The 13,898-nt window shown below is 46.9% G+C and overlaps 2 protein-coding genes across 6 annotated transcripts in view; one reads left to right on the top strand and one right to left on the bottom strand.

Moving 5' to 3' along the window:
• chchd3a (coiled-coil-helix-coiled-coil-helix domain containing 3a) overlaps positions 1-13,898 on the top strand; it is a 300,509-nt gene that overhangs the window by 169,044 nt on the left and 117,567 nt on the right. The gene's annotated exons all lie outside the window — the stretch shown is intronic.
• The window catches only part of LOC139533778 (plexin-A4-like), a 72,463-nt gene that overhangs the window by 13,703 nt on the left and 44,862 nt on the right, over positions 1-13,898 (bottom strand). The window contains exon 2 of the mRNA XM_071332140.1: positions 10,491-11,839. Coding sequence (XP_071188241.1) covers positions 10,491-11,744 — 1,254 coding nt within the window. The 5' untranslated portion in view covers positions 11,745-11,839. The remainder of the gene's footprint in view (positions 1-10,490; positions 11,840-13,898) is intronic.

Raw genomic sequence — 13,898 nt, 5'->3', positions numbered from 1 at the left:
AGATGACGGTCAATCACCCTCGGTCTGGGGCTCCATGTAAGATCTCACCTCGTGGGGCATCAATGATCATGAGGAATGTGAGGGATCAGCCCAGAACTACACGGCAGGACTTGGTCAATGACCTGAAGAGAGCTGGGACCACAGTCTCAAAGAAAACCATTAGTAACACACTACGCCGTCATGGATTAAAATCCTGCAGCGCACGCAAGGTCCCCCTGCTCAAGCCAGCGCATGTCCAGGCCCGTCTGAAGTTTGCCAATGACCATCTGGATGATCCAGAGGAGGAATGGGAGAAGGTCATGTGGTCTGATGAGACAAAAATAGAGCTTTTTGCTCTAAACTCCACTCGCCGTGTTTGGAGGAATAGAAGGATGAGTACAACCCCAAGAACACCATCCCAACCGTGAAGCATGGAGGTGGAAACATCATTCTTTGGGGATGCTTTTCTGCAAAGGGGACAGGACGACTGCACCGTATTGAGGGGAGGATGGATGGGGCCATGTATCGCGAGATCTACACCAACAACCTCCTTCCCTCAGTAAGAGCATTGAAGATGGGTCGTGGCTGGGTCTTCCAGCATGACAACGACCCGATTCACAGCCAGGGCAACTAAGGAGTGGCTCCGTAAGAAGCATCTCATGGTCCTGGAGTGGCCTAGCCAGTCTCCAGACCTGAAGCCAATAGAAAATCTTTGGAGGGAGCCGAAAGTCCGTATTGCCCAGCGACAGCCCCGAAACCTGAAGGATCTGGAGAAGGTCTGTATGGAGGAGTGGGCCAAAATCCCTGCTGCAGTGTGTGCAAACCTGGTCAAGAACTACAGGAAACGTATGATCTCTGTAATTGCAAACTAAGGTTTCTGTACCAAATATTAAGTTCTGTTTTTCTGATGTATCAAATACTTATGTCATGCAATAAAATGCAAATTAATTACTTAAAAATCATACAATGTGATTTTCTGGATTTTTGTTTTAGATTCCGTCTCCAGACCTCTACATGCTTTGTAAGTAGGAAAACCTGCAAAATCATCAGTGTATCAAATACTTGTTCTCCCCACTGTATATAATATAACATTTGCAATGTCTTTATTGTTTTGAAACTTCTGTATGTGTAATGTTTACTGTTAATTTGTATTGTTTATTTCACTTTTGTATAATATCTACCTCACTTGCTTTGGCAATGTTAACACGTGTTTCCCATGCCAATAAAGCCCCTTGAATTGAATTGAAATTGAATTGAGAGAGAGAGAGAACAGAGAGAGAGAGAGAGAGAGAGAGAGAGAGAGAGAGAGAGAGAGAGAACAGAGAGAGAAAGAGAGAGACAGAGAGAGAGAGACAGAGAGAGACAGAGAGAGAGAGAGAGAGAGAGAGAGAGACAGAGAGAGAACAGAGAGACAGAGAGAGAGAGACAGAGAGAGACAGAGAGAGAGACAGAGAGACAGAGAGAGAGAGAGAGACAGAGAGAGGGACAGAGAGATAGAGAGACAGAGAGAGAGAGAGAGAGAGAGGGGGGGGGGGGAGCTGACGACACTCGCCAGGGCCTGGTGGTGATGTCATCTCTCCGAGACATGCCATCAGTCTCTCAGCAGATCAATATGGTTTATGGGAGGCAAAATAGTGGGACTTTTGGAGTGTGTGTGTGTGTGTGTGTGTGTGTGTGTGTGTGTGTGTGTGTGTGTGTGTGTGTGTGTGTGTGTGTGTGTGTGTGTGTGTGTGTGTGTGTGTGTGTGTGTGTGTGTGTGTGTGTGTGCTTGAGTTGCGTTGCATTGCGTTGCGTTGTGGTGTGGTGTGGTGCGTCCACAAGTTTATTTTCTATCTGAAGAGAGAGATTAAATATTTGTCTTTGTGCTCTATAAAGTCAAAGAAGACTACTACCTGGCTGTGTTAGGTTGGCTTGTCTGCCTCACAGACAGGAGAGGCAGCCTCTACCTGGCTGTGTTAGGTTGGCTTGTCTGCCTCACAGACAGGAGAGGCAGTCTCTACCTGGCTGTGTTGTGTTGGCTTGTCTGCCTCACAGACAGGAGAGGCAGCCTCTACCTGGCTGTGTTGTGCTGGCTTGTCTGCCTCACAGACAAGAGAGGCAGCCTCTACCTGGCTGTGTTAGGTTGGCTTGTCTGCCTCACAGACAGGAGAGGCAGTCTCTACCTGGCTGTGTTGTGTTGGCTTGTCTGCCTCACAGACAGGAGAGGCAGCCTCTACCTGGCTGTGTTGTGCTGGCTTGTCTGCCTCACAGACAGGAGAGGCAGTCTCTACCTGGCTGTGTTGTGTTGGCTTGTCTGCCTCACAGACAGGAGAGGCAGCCTCTACCTGGCTGTGTTGTGTTGGCTTGTCTGCCTCACAGACAGGAGAGGCAGCCTCTACCTGGCTGTGTTGTGTTGGCTTGTCTGCCTCACAGACAGGAGAGGCAGTCTCTACCTGGCTGTGTTGTGTTGGCTTGTCTGCCTCACAGACAGGAGAGGCAGCCTCTACCTGGCTGTGTTGTGTTGGCTTGTCTACCTCACAGACAGGAGAGGCAGTCTCTACCTGGCTGTGTTGTGTTGGCTTGTCTACCTCACAGACAGGAGAGGCAGCCTTGATATTGCGCTATTCTCCATAATTCATGTTTATGTATGATCCCACCTGTCAGAATCAATGGGGGAACAACAGATCTGTGTGGGGTAGAGAACACAATCAAATTAAACTAAATGACACTCGCTGATTTCAGGGGAAACCGGGTGGAAATTGAGACATCCAAAAACGGCGGCGGAAGACAACGAGAAAACGAGGGGGGCAACGGCTGGGTGAAGAGACACTTGGTTAAGCCAAGAATAATGTATTGTGATGGATTCTGACCTTTTGTGGGCTAGTATCATGTATGGAGATTTAATTAGTGTGTGGCAGGCGGAGACCACTGCGGCTGCACCTTGAATGGCACTCCATTTCCCTACATAGTGCACTATGGGCTCTGGTCAAAAGTAGTGCACTACATAGGGATTAAGGTGCCATTTGGAACACGGCTGTGTTTTAATGAAGCCAGATCCGGAGGATGTGGAGGGGACTGAATCACCAGACGACGCTGATTAAACTCCAATCACCGTTCAACTCATAAAGACGGCAGCCCGGAACAGGACACAATATACAAAGGTTGATCAAATTAAGAGACGGAAGGAAGAAGAGCCATTATCAAAAAGAAGAACATCAAACGTGAACTTAGTCCAGATGAGTGTTGCCCTCCGAGCTGCTTTCAAGTGGGGGGGAGATAGAGGGACTGGCAACGGAGTAGAATCATCTCATTCATTGGAAATAATTCAGAATGTGAAGTCGGCGTGGATGACAAATGTAGAAGAATAGCCGTTAGCGTGCTACTTAACGACATGCCATTTATGATCATTAGGAAGTGGGGAGTGAGGGTGAGGAGGACCGCAGTCATGTGACAGGGGTGTACACGCGGACTTGTCTCTCCTCTCTGTAAGCAGCCTAGAGTGGTGAGAGAACCACTCAACTAGCCTTGTTTAGAGCAGAACAGGAGAGAGAACCACTCATCTAGCCATGTTTAGAGCAGAACAGGCGAGAGAACCACTCAACTAGCCTTGTTTAGAGCAGAACAGGAGAGAGAACCACTCAACTAGCCATGTTTAGAGCAGAACAGGAGAGAGAGAACCACTCAACTAGCCATGTTTAGAGCAGAACAGGAGAGAGAACCACTCAACTAGCCATGTTTAGAGCAGAACAGGCGAGAGAGAACCACTCAACTAGCCTTGTTTAGAGCAGAACAGGCGAGAGAGAACCACTCAACTAGCCTTGTTTAGAGCAGAACAGGAGAGAGAACCACTCAACTAGCCATGTTTAGAGCAGAACAGGAGAGAGAGAACCACTCAACTAGCCATGTTTAGAGCAGAACAGGAGAGAGAACCACTCAACTAACCATGTTAAGAGCAGAACAGGCGAGAGAGAACCACTCAACTAGCCATGTTTAGAGCAGAACAGGAGAGAGAGAACCACTCAACTAGCCATGTTTAGAGCAGAACAGGAGAGAGAGAACCACTCAACTAGCCATGTTTAGAGCAGAACAGGCGAGAGAGAACCACTCAACTAGCCTTGTTTAGAGCAGAACAGGAGAGAGAACCACTCAACTAGCCATGTTTAGAGCAGAACAGGAGAGAGAGAACCACTCAACTAGCCATGTTTAGAGCAGAACAGGAGAGAGAGAACCACTCAACTAGCCATGTTTAGAGCAGAACAGGCGAGAGAGAACCACTCAACTAGCCATGTTTAGAGCAGAACAGGCGAGAGAACCACTCAACTAGCCATGTTTAGAGCAGAACAGGAGAGAGAGAACCACTCAACTAGCCATGTTTAGAGCAGAACAGGAGAGAGAGAACCACTCAACTAGCCATGTTTAGAGCAGAACAGGAGAGAGAGAACCACTCAACTAGCCATGTTTAGAGCAGAACAGGAGAGAGAGAACCACTCAACTAGCCATGTTTAGAGCAGAACAGGAGAGAGAGAACCACTCAACTAGCCATGTTTAGAGCAGAACAGACGAGAGAGAACCACTCAACTAGCCATGTTTAGAGCAGAACAGGAGAGAGAGAACCACTCAACTAGCCATGTTTAGAGCAGAACAGGAGAGAGAACCACTCAACTAGACATGTTTAGAGCAGAACAGGAGAGAGAGAACCACTCAACTAGCCATGTTTAGAGCAGAACAGGCGAGAGGGAACCACTCAACTAGCCATGTTTAGAGCAGAACAGGAGAGAGAACCACTCAACTAGCCATGTTTAGAGCAGAACAGACGAGAGAGAACCACTCAACTAGCCATGTTTAGAGCAGAACAGGAGAGAGAGAACCACTCAACTAGCCATGTTTAGAGCAGAACAGGAGAGAGAGAACCACTCAACTAGCCATGTTTAGAGCAGAACAGGAGAGAGAACCACTCAACTAGACATGTTTAGAGCAGAACAGGAGAGAGAGAACCACTCAACTAGCCATGTTTAGAGCAGAACAGGCGAGAGGGAACCACTCAACTAGCCATGTTTAGAGCAGAACAGGAGAGAGAACCACTCAACTAGCCATGTTTAGAGCAGAACAGACGAGAGAGAACCACTCAACTAGCCATGTTTAGAGCAGAACAGGAGAGAGAGAACCACTCAACTAGCCATGTTTAGAGCAGAACAGGCGAGACAGAACCACTCAACTAGCCATGTTTAGAGCAGAACAGACGAGAGAGAACGAGGGAGAGAAGAGAAGAGAAAGGAGAGAATTTCCTGCGTCTTGTTTTTTTTCTCTTATTCCTGCTGACACGGTGAACATGTCGATGAAGGAGCAGGCGTTCTATAGGTCACATGCCATTTCACTATGATCTATGGACGCGGCCCAGACTGATACTGTTGAGCATGCATTATGTGGTTCAGTCGAGCGGAAACGCATCCTCCTCCTCTGTCTTGTCCTGATGCCGCTCCTTTAGCGACAAGAGGTACAGTGGTGCTGGAAACCTACTGAGGCCTGGCCTCGCAAAACAAGCTTTAATAGGTATTTTCACGGCTGGGCTGGACAGCTATAGGCCCACTGTTGACTCACTAGGGGGGAATCAAGCTGTACCATAGTAACCTTTCTAAATGTCCTGAAGCCTAAAATGTCTGTCGCTGTGACATTGATGTGGAAGCATGCTGTTATGGACAAATCCTAACTTGAGTTACGCACTTCTGGGTCGGGGAAATCAAGCGTTGATGTCAACGGGAGATTTGTACAAAGCGTATTGATTGCACCACCTGCTGCTGGCACAGGGATGGAGTAAAAACTCTGCATACGTTCACATCTCCATTCATACGTTCTGATCGAAAGGCACCGAATCCAAACAACACCATCTAGGAAAACCAATCACATCACTGAGAGTAAACTACCGTCTGCTTCAGCCAATCGACTGTAGCTCCCTGTAATCTGACATCCAATCACCTCAGAGCGTTCAACGTGGTTCACCTCTACCTCTGAGCTTTTCTGTAATTCCATATCTGTATCGTATCCCCCGAGTCCTTCCATGTCTCTGTTCTTGAAATAGCTGCATGCTGCCAGGTTCCAACCCACAGGAACTATTCTAATCCAACACGAAGTTCACCGGCAGATTTAACAGCCCACATGTATCTGGGATACCTTCTGATGTTATGCTTTTTCAGATATATATAACTTAACTTACTAAATTGTTTTTTTTTATGATAAATTGCTTATCTTTGGCTGAAATTCACTTTAGTCAATTAAGCTCTCACAAGCCAGCTAATATTATTGTGTTTCTGTGTGTGTTTCTGTGTATTTCTGTGCGTGCGTGCGTGCGTGCGTGCGTGCGTGTGTGTGTGTGTGTGTGTGTGTGTGTGTGTGTGTGTGTGTCTGTGTGTGCATGCATATATCGTCTGCTCCTCTGTACAGCCAAGCTACTCTAATGAGCCTAGGGGCAGTTCATCCACTCTATAATTGGGGGGAAAACATATGATGTGAAAAATACGACAAGAGAGCTTGAAAAGAAGAGAGGACCAGAGAGGGAGGGAGAGAGAGAGAGAGAGAGAGAGAGAGAGAGAGAGAGAGAGAGGGGGGCCTTATCTTGATCTCTCTCTGTGGTTCTATGGTTCCTCATTAGACTTTTATATGAGCACAAACCCAAAGCTACTAGCTGCTGTTGCTTCTCTGCCATGCAGTCTCTCTCCTCTCTGCTCTAAAGCCCTGTGTTTGGAGCCTGTGACTATCTTGGCTGCTGCATTTGGAGGGAAGAGAGCGAATGATGACTTGAACTACATTTCTGGCAACATTCAAGATGTGGCGTGCTGGGGGGGCGGCGTTCCCCTTCATGCATTATTGAAAAGAGAGCGAGGAATTAATTGGAGACTAACAACCAGGATTTGTGTAAAATTATCAGTGTGATACTAGGGAGACATCTCCCCCACACATACACAGCTACTGTAGCAGGTTATCTCTCTCTCTCTTCTCTCTCTCTCTCTCTCTCTCTCTCTGTCTTGTGTCATCCCCCATCTCTGTATCTTGTCATACAACATGTTCCCTTTGTGCAAAGATCCAAGAACAACACAGACGCCCCACCATTTACCTCTAATCACTTACTAATTTGTGTGTGTTTACGTGTACGTGAGTGTGTGTATGTGTATGTGTGTGTGTGTGTGTGTGTGTGTGTGTGTGTGTGTGTGTGTGTGTGTGTGTGTGTGTGTGTGTGAGTGCGTGCGTGCGTGCGTGTATGTGTGTGCCTGCCTCTATATATGAACATGTGTTTGAAGTCATATCCCTGTAAATCCAGGCAATCATTTATGCAACCCCCCTCCTTGATTATCAACCACTTCAAAACCTTCAGAGATCATGTGTTTAGGGGTGTTCTTCTTTGCCGTATAATCAAAGTGCTTCTCCCTGCCTTTAAGGGAAAAGGGCCTAGTATCCATAGTGACGGAGCGGCCAGGGGAGAGTAAGGACCATCCATCTCCAGGCTGGGGCTTTGTGACGGCAACCGCCTCTAATTTATACCGCAGCCGCCAAACTGTGGCACGTGCTGAAATGGCACCATTCCTCATACTGTAAAAAGGAAGAGAGGGGTTTATGTGGGAATCATACTGTAAAAAGGAAGAGAGGGGTGGCATGTGGGAATCATAATGTAAAAAGGAAGAGAGGGGTGCATGTGGGAATCATACTGTAAAAAGGAAGAGAGGGGTGCATGTGGGAATCATACTGTAAAAAGGAAGAGAGGGGTGGCATGTGGGAATCATACTGTAAAAAGGAAGAGAGGGGTGGCATGTGGGAATCATAATGTAAAAAGGAAGAGAGGGGTGCATGTGGGAATCATACTGTAAAAAGGAAGAGAGGGGTGCATGTGGGAATCATACTGTAAAAAGGAAGAGAGGGGTGGCATGTGGGAATCATACTGTAAAAAGGAAGAGAGGGGTGGCATGTGGGAATCATAATGTAAAATGGAAGAGAGGGGTGGCATGTGGGAATCATACTGTAAAAATGAAGAGAGGGGTGCATGTGGGAATCATACTGTAAAAAGGAAGAGAGGGGTGGCATGTGGGAATCATACTGTAAAAAGGAAGAGAGGGGTGGCATGTGGGAATCATACTGTAAAAAGGAAGAGAGGGGTGGCATGTGGGAATCATACTGTAAAAAGGAAGAGAGGGGTGGCATGTGGGAATCATAATGTAAAATGGAAGAGAGGGGTGGCATGTGGGAATCATACTGTAAAAAGGAAGAGAGGGGTGCATGTGGGAATCATACTGTAAAAAGGAAGAGAGGGGTGGCATGTAGGAATCATACTGTAAAAAGGAAGAGAGGTGACATGTGGGAATCATACTGTAAAAAGGAAGAGAGGGGTGGCATGTGGGAATCATACTGTAAAAAGGAAGAGAGGGGTGGCATGTGGGAATCATACTGTAAAAAGGAAGAGAGGGGTGGCATGTGGGAATCATACTGTAAAAAGGAAGAGAGGGGTGGCATGTGGGAATCATACTGTAAAAAGGAAGAGAGGGGTGGCATGTGGGAATCATACTGTAAAAAGGAAGAGAGGGGTGGCATGTGGGAATCATACTGTAAAAAGGAAGAGAGGGGTGGCATGTGGGAATCATACTGTAAAAAGGAAGAGAGGGGTGGCATGTGGGAATCATACTGTAAAAAGGAAGAGAGGGGTGGCATGTGGGAATCATAATGTAAAAAGGAAGAGAGGGGTGGCATGTGGGAATCATAATGTAAAAAGGAAGAGAGGGGTGGCATGTGGGAATCATACTGTAAAAAGGAAGAGAGGGGTGGCATGTGGGAATCATACTGTAAAAAGGAAGAGAGGGGTGGCATGTGGGAATCATACTGTAAAAAGGAAGAGAGGGGTGGCATGTGGGAATCATACTGTAAAAAGGAAGAGAGGGGTGGCATGTGGGAATCATACTGTAAAAAGGAAGAGAGGGGTGCATGTGCGAATCATACTGTAAAAAGGAAGAGAGGGGTGACATGTGGGAATCATACTGTAAAAAGGAAGAGAGGGGTGGCATGTGGGAATCATACTGTAAAAAGGAAGAGAGGGGTGGCATGTGGGAATCATACTGTAAAAAGGAAGAGAGGGGTGGCATGTGGGAATCATACTGTAAAAAGGAAGAGAGGGGTGGCATGTGGGAATCATACTGTAAAAAGGAAGAGAGGGGTGACGTGGGAATCATACTGTAAAAAGGAAGAGAGGGGTGACATGTGGGAATCATACTGTAAAAAGGAAGAGAGGGGTGGCATGTGGGAATGGGAGAAGCCCTTCCTCCAGACTAAGACTAGACACGTTGTTGCACCGATAGGGACAACTTCCTGTATTTAATCACAGTACAGTCAGACCAGTACAGACTTGTATACACTAGCACAGATCAATGAATGAATGAATTACTCTTTGTGACCGTACAACTTTTGACACTCCTCAAATGAACTGAAAGAGAGGCTCACAAGCACTAACAAGCTCCGAAACGTCTGAGGAATTTGAAGAGACGCAACGTCATCCATCACTTTAGACCATTTCCAGAAACATCTATACAGTGCATTAATCACAATGTAACTGCAGATTGCGTGACTTTACACAGCGCCTTTGTCAATCCTATAGTGTAACTGCAGGAAACTATAGAGAACAGTAGAGATAGCAGGGAAGCTCTTTAGACTGAGAGGCGAGCTCCCCTGCATTAACACCCACGGATGGGCTTGTTTACTAGCTAATGTTCAGCACAGCATAGCAGCTGTGGATAACCCTGCCTGACTGCTATTCATGTGGCCGTCACTGCTATTCAGTGAAATGTCAATTTCTCGTTTCTTCAGCTTGTCTGCATTTTATCTGAGGAGGAGCGGTAGCTAATATAAACAAAATACTGTTGCGTCACATCGAAGCTCTGCTACTGCTTTGAGAGACACTGATGTAAGATTTAACCTGAAGAGATTAAATGAAATATGTTACTGAATTGCTAATGGCGCAAAGGAGTGAGGTAAATGATGTTCATTACTTGTAAGTGTGAATTGCCCAACCCTCTAAGACGGATAGAGAAACAGATACCGGAGCTGGTTAACACTTCAAATGAATCCAATGGTGCAGCAGCCCACCCAGAAACATGGCGCCTCTAATACACCTTTAGAGTGAGACACAACTCTCATTATGGTTCTGTTGTGTAGTGTGGGTGATGAGCCTTCACCTATCATTTAGTAGAACAAAATAAATACTCTGTAAATATGCACCTCTTGTTACTACGTGTTTCATTGTCAGAATGTAGAATAGATTTAACACAGTGTTCTAGTTGAATACAGCTCACTTATGAATCTCTACTCTTGTATTCCAGCATTGGTAACGCAAGGAAAATCAGACTGTATTCAACATACTATCCACACTGGCTTGTGGTGAACAAAATTGATGTTGAATGACAAGGTCAATCATCAAGACCGTGATTCGATGGATCAGGTGTGAAAATAGTTGCTTAGTAGTGCTGTGTGTGTGTGTGTGTGTGTGTGTGTTTGGTACTCACAGCGCTGCTGCAGCGGATGTCCTTGACCTTGAGCCAGGCCAGGTCCAGCGTGCCCTCGCCCTTGTAGCACGACTGCAGTCGTTCCTTGATGCGCTCGTTGATCTCGCGCAGGGCGAACACGCACAGCGCTGACTCCTGCGAAGCCTCGCGTGGCCGCCGCTTCTGGCCCTTAGAGAAGATGGTGAATAGGACGTCATCGTCGGGCCCCACACCTAGCGAGCGGCCCAATATGGCACCCGCCTTGGAGAGGTAGGCCGCCTGTAGGAGCCGGTACTCCACGCCGCCCTTCACACAGCCCAGGGGTACCTCCACATACGAGTTAAAGGCTGTGTCGTCTTTACACAGCCGGACTATTTTAGAAGTGTACACCTGTTCTCGCCCCGTGGAGGAGGAGCCGGTGGCCGGCCCGTTCCCCATCTCCGGCTGCAGCGTGAGGAAGTAGACGAAGTTACCCGAGCCAAATCCGTAGACGTAGTAGATGTCGAAGTCAGGCACGATGGTGAACGTGTCTGACGGGATCTTGATCATGGATGCCACGAACTCGTCGTGGAAGACGTAGGCGAACATGCCGTCCTCCTCCGAGTTGCGCGCCAGCTTGCGGCTGGAGATGGTAGGGAAATACTCGGGCTTGCCGTCCACTGCCGTGGCCACAAACAGCTTGTCGGGCGATGAGTCCCCGTACGACACGATGACGCCGAACACCGAACCGCTCTCGTTGACCCCGGACAGATAGTGCTCCTTCTTGTGGAAGGGCTCTCCCAGCTTGAACAGGTCGTCCAGACGGAGGAGTTTACAGATGCCCTGATAGAGACTACCACAGGCTAATAGCCGGTTCTCCCGGTAGTCCATCAGCAGCATCTTGTTGACGTTGTTGGTGAGGGACAGCGGCTCGCTGCAGGGCTGCACAATGCGTGGAGGGTAGCACTTGCGGTTGTCCTCGTCGGGGCCAGTCTCGTGATACACCTGTACGTTTAGGTCGGGGGAGAGTTTGTAGATGCGGTTGACCGCTCCCAGGTACACGTTGCCGTTGCGTTCGTCCACGGCCACGTGGTTGAACTTCCACTCTGGGTTCTCGGTGCTGAACGTGCTATAGTCCTCCTCCTCGGCTGCGTCGATGGAGGCAGTGATGACAGTGACGCCGTCGGGGGCATGGGGGAGGGGCCTGGAAGCCAACAAGAGAGGGATGGCCAAGGCCAACAGGAAGCAGCATAGGGTAAGACAGGAAGTCCATGTCCTGGTGTGGTGGGACTCCATGGTCCGCGGTGTCAGGGAGGGCTAGAAGGGGCTCGGTCCAGTACTCTCAGCCAATCCGTGATCAGGCCTCTTTTGGGATTGAGGTCATTCTATACCTGGAGAAGAGAAGATAAATATGAGGTGGGAAACACAAAAAGACAACATTCCTGCATCTACATAAAGAATCTCCATACACATTTATCATACAGAGTATCAGACATATTTATTATACTGAGTTTCAGATATATTTATCATACAGAGTATCAGACATATTTATCATACAGAGCACTGCACCAATAAAACGGCAATTAGGCAAGTAGAAGAATGAGAGAGGAGAAAAAGCGAGACAGACAGTCGGAAGTTTACATACACCTTAGCCAAATACATTTAAACTCAGTTTTTCACAATTCCTGACATTTAATCCCAGTAAAAGTTCCTTGTCTTAGGTCAGTTAGGATCACCACTTTATTTTAAGAATGTGAAATGTCAGAATAATAGTAGAGAGAATAATTTATTTCAGCTTTTATTTATTTCATCACATTCTCAGAGGGTCAGAAGTTTACATACACTCAATTAGTATTTGGTAGCATTGCCTTTAAATTGTTTAACTTGGGTCAAACGTTTTGGGTAGCCTTCCACAAGCTTCCCACAATAAGTTGGGTGAATTTTTGCCCCTTCCTCCTGACAGAGCAGGTGTAACGGAGTCAGGTTTGCAGGCCTACTTACTCGCACACACTTTTTCAGTTCTGCCCACAAATTCTTTATAGGTTTGAGGTCAGGGCTTTGTGATGGCCACTCCAATACCTTGACTTTGATGTCCTGAAGCCATTTTTCACAACTTTGGAAGTATGCTTGGGGTCATTGTCCATTTGGAAGACCCATTTGCGACCAAGCTTCAACTTCCTGACTGATGTCTTGAGATGTTGCTTCAATATATCCACATAAATTTCCATCCTGATGATGCCATCTATTTTGTGAAGTGCACCAGTCTCTCCTGCAGCAAAGCACCCTCACAACATGATGCTGCCACCCCCGTGCTTCACCGTTGGGATGGTGTTTTTCGGCTTCCAAGCCTCCCTCTTTTTCCTCCAAATATAATGATGGTCATTATGGCCAAACAGTTCTATTTTTGTTTCATCAGACCAGAGGACATTTCTCCAAAAAGTACGATCTTTGTCCCCATGTGCAGTTGCAAACCATAGTCTGGCTTTTTTATGGCGGTTTTGGAGCAATGGCTTCTTACTTGCTGAGCGGCCTTTCAGGTTATGTCGATATAGGACTAGTTTTACTGTGGATACAGACACTTTTGTACCTGTTTCCTCCAGCATCTTCACAAGGTCCTTTGCTGTTGTTCTGGCATTGATTTGCACTTTTCGCACCAAAGTACGTTCATCTCTAGGAGACAGAACGCGTCTCCTTCCTGAGCGGTATGGAAGCTGTGTGGTCCCATGGTGTTTATACTTGCGTACTATTGTTTGTACAGATGAACATGGTACCTTCAGGCGTTTGGAAATTGCTCCCAAGGATGAACCAGACTTGTGGAGGTCTACCATTTTTTATCTGAGGTCTTGGCTGATTTCTTTTGATTTTCCCAGGATGTCAAGCAAAGAGGCACTGAGTTTGAAGGTAGACCTTGAAATACTACCACAGGTACACCTCCAATTGACTCAAATGATGTCAATTAATCTATCAGAAGCTTCTTTAAGCCATGACATCATTTTCTGGAATTTTCCAAGCTGTTTAAAGGCACAGTCAATTTAGTGTATGTAAACTTCCGACCCACTAGAATTGTGAATTATACAAATGTTGGGAAAATTACTTGTGTCATGCACAATGTAGATGTCCTAACCGACTTGCCAAAACTATAGTTTGTTAACAATTTTTTTTTGGAGTGGTTGAAAAACAAGTTTTAATGACTCCAAACTAAGTGTATGTAAACTTCCGACTTCAACTTTACATTATCAAGTCCAAACCCACCTGAACCTTTCAGAGAGAGAAAGAAGACATGAAGCGAGACAGTGAGGGAATGAGAAAGAGGGTATAAAGTCTGAGATTGAGGCCTGCTGGGATGAGTGGAGGACTGTGTGTTCTCAGAGGGCTAATGCATGACCCCGGGGGGTTATCTACAGTCATACACCATCTCTGTGTCTCTGCATGGGCCCAGCCCCTTCACAC

This window comes from Salvelinus alpinus, chromosome 11 (genome assembly GCF_045679555.1).
Source record: "Salvelinus alpinus chromosome 11, SLU_Salpinus.1, whole genome shotgun sequence".
Classification (NCBI taxonomy): Eukaryota; Metazoa; Chordata; class Actinopteri; order Salmoniformes; family Salmonidae; genus Salvelinus; species Salvelinus alpinus.
Note: the sequence above shows the minus strand (reverse complement) of the source record. Positions and strands in the feature narration are given on the sequence as shown.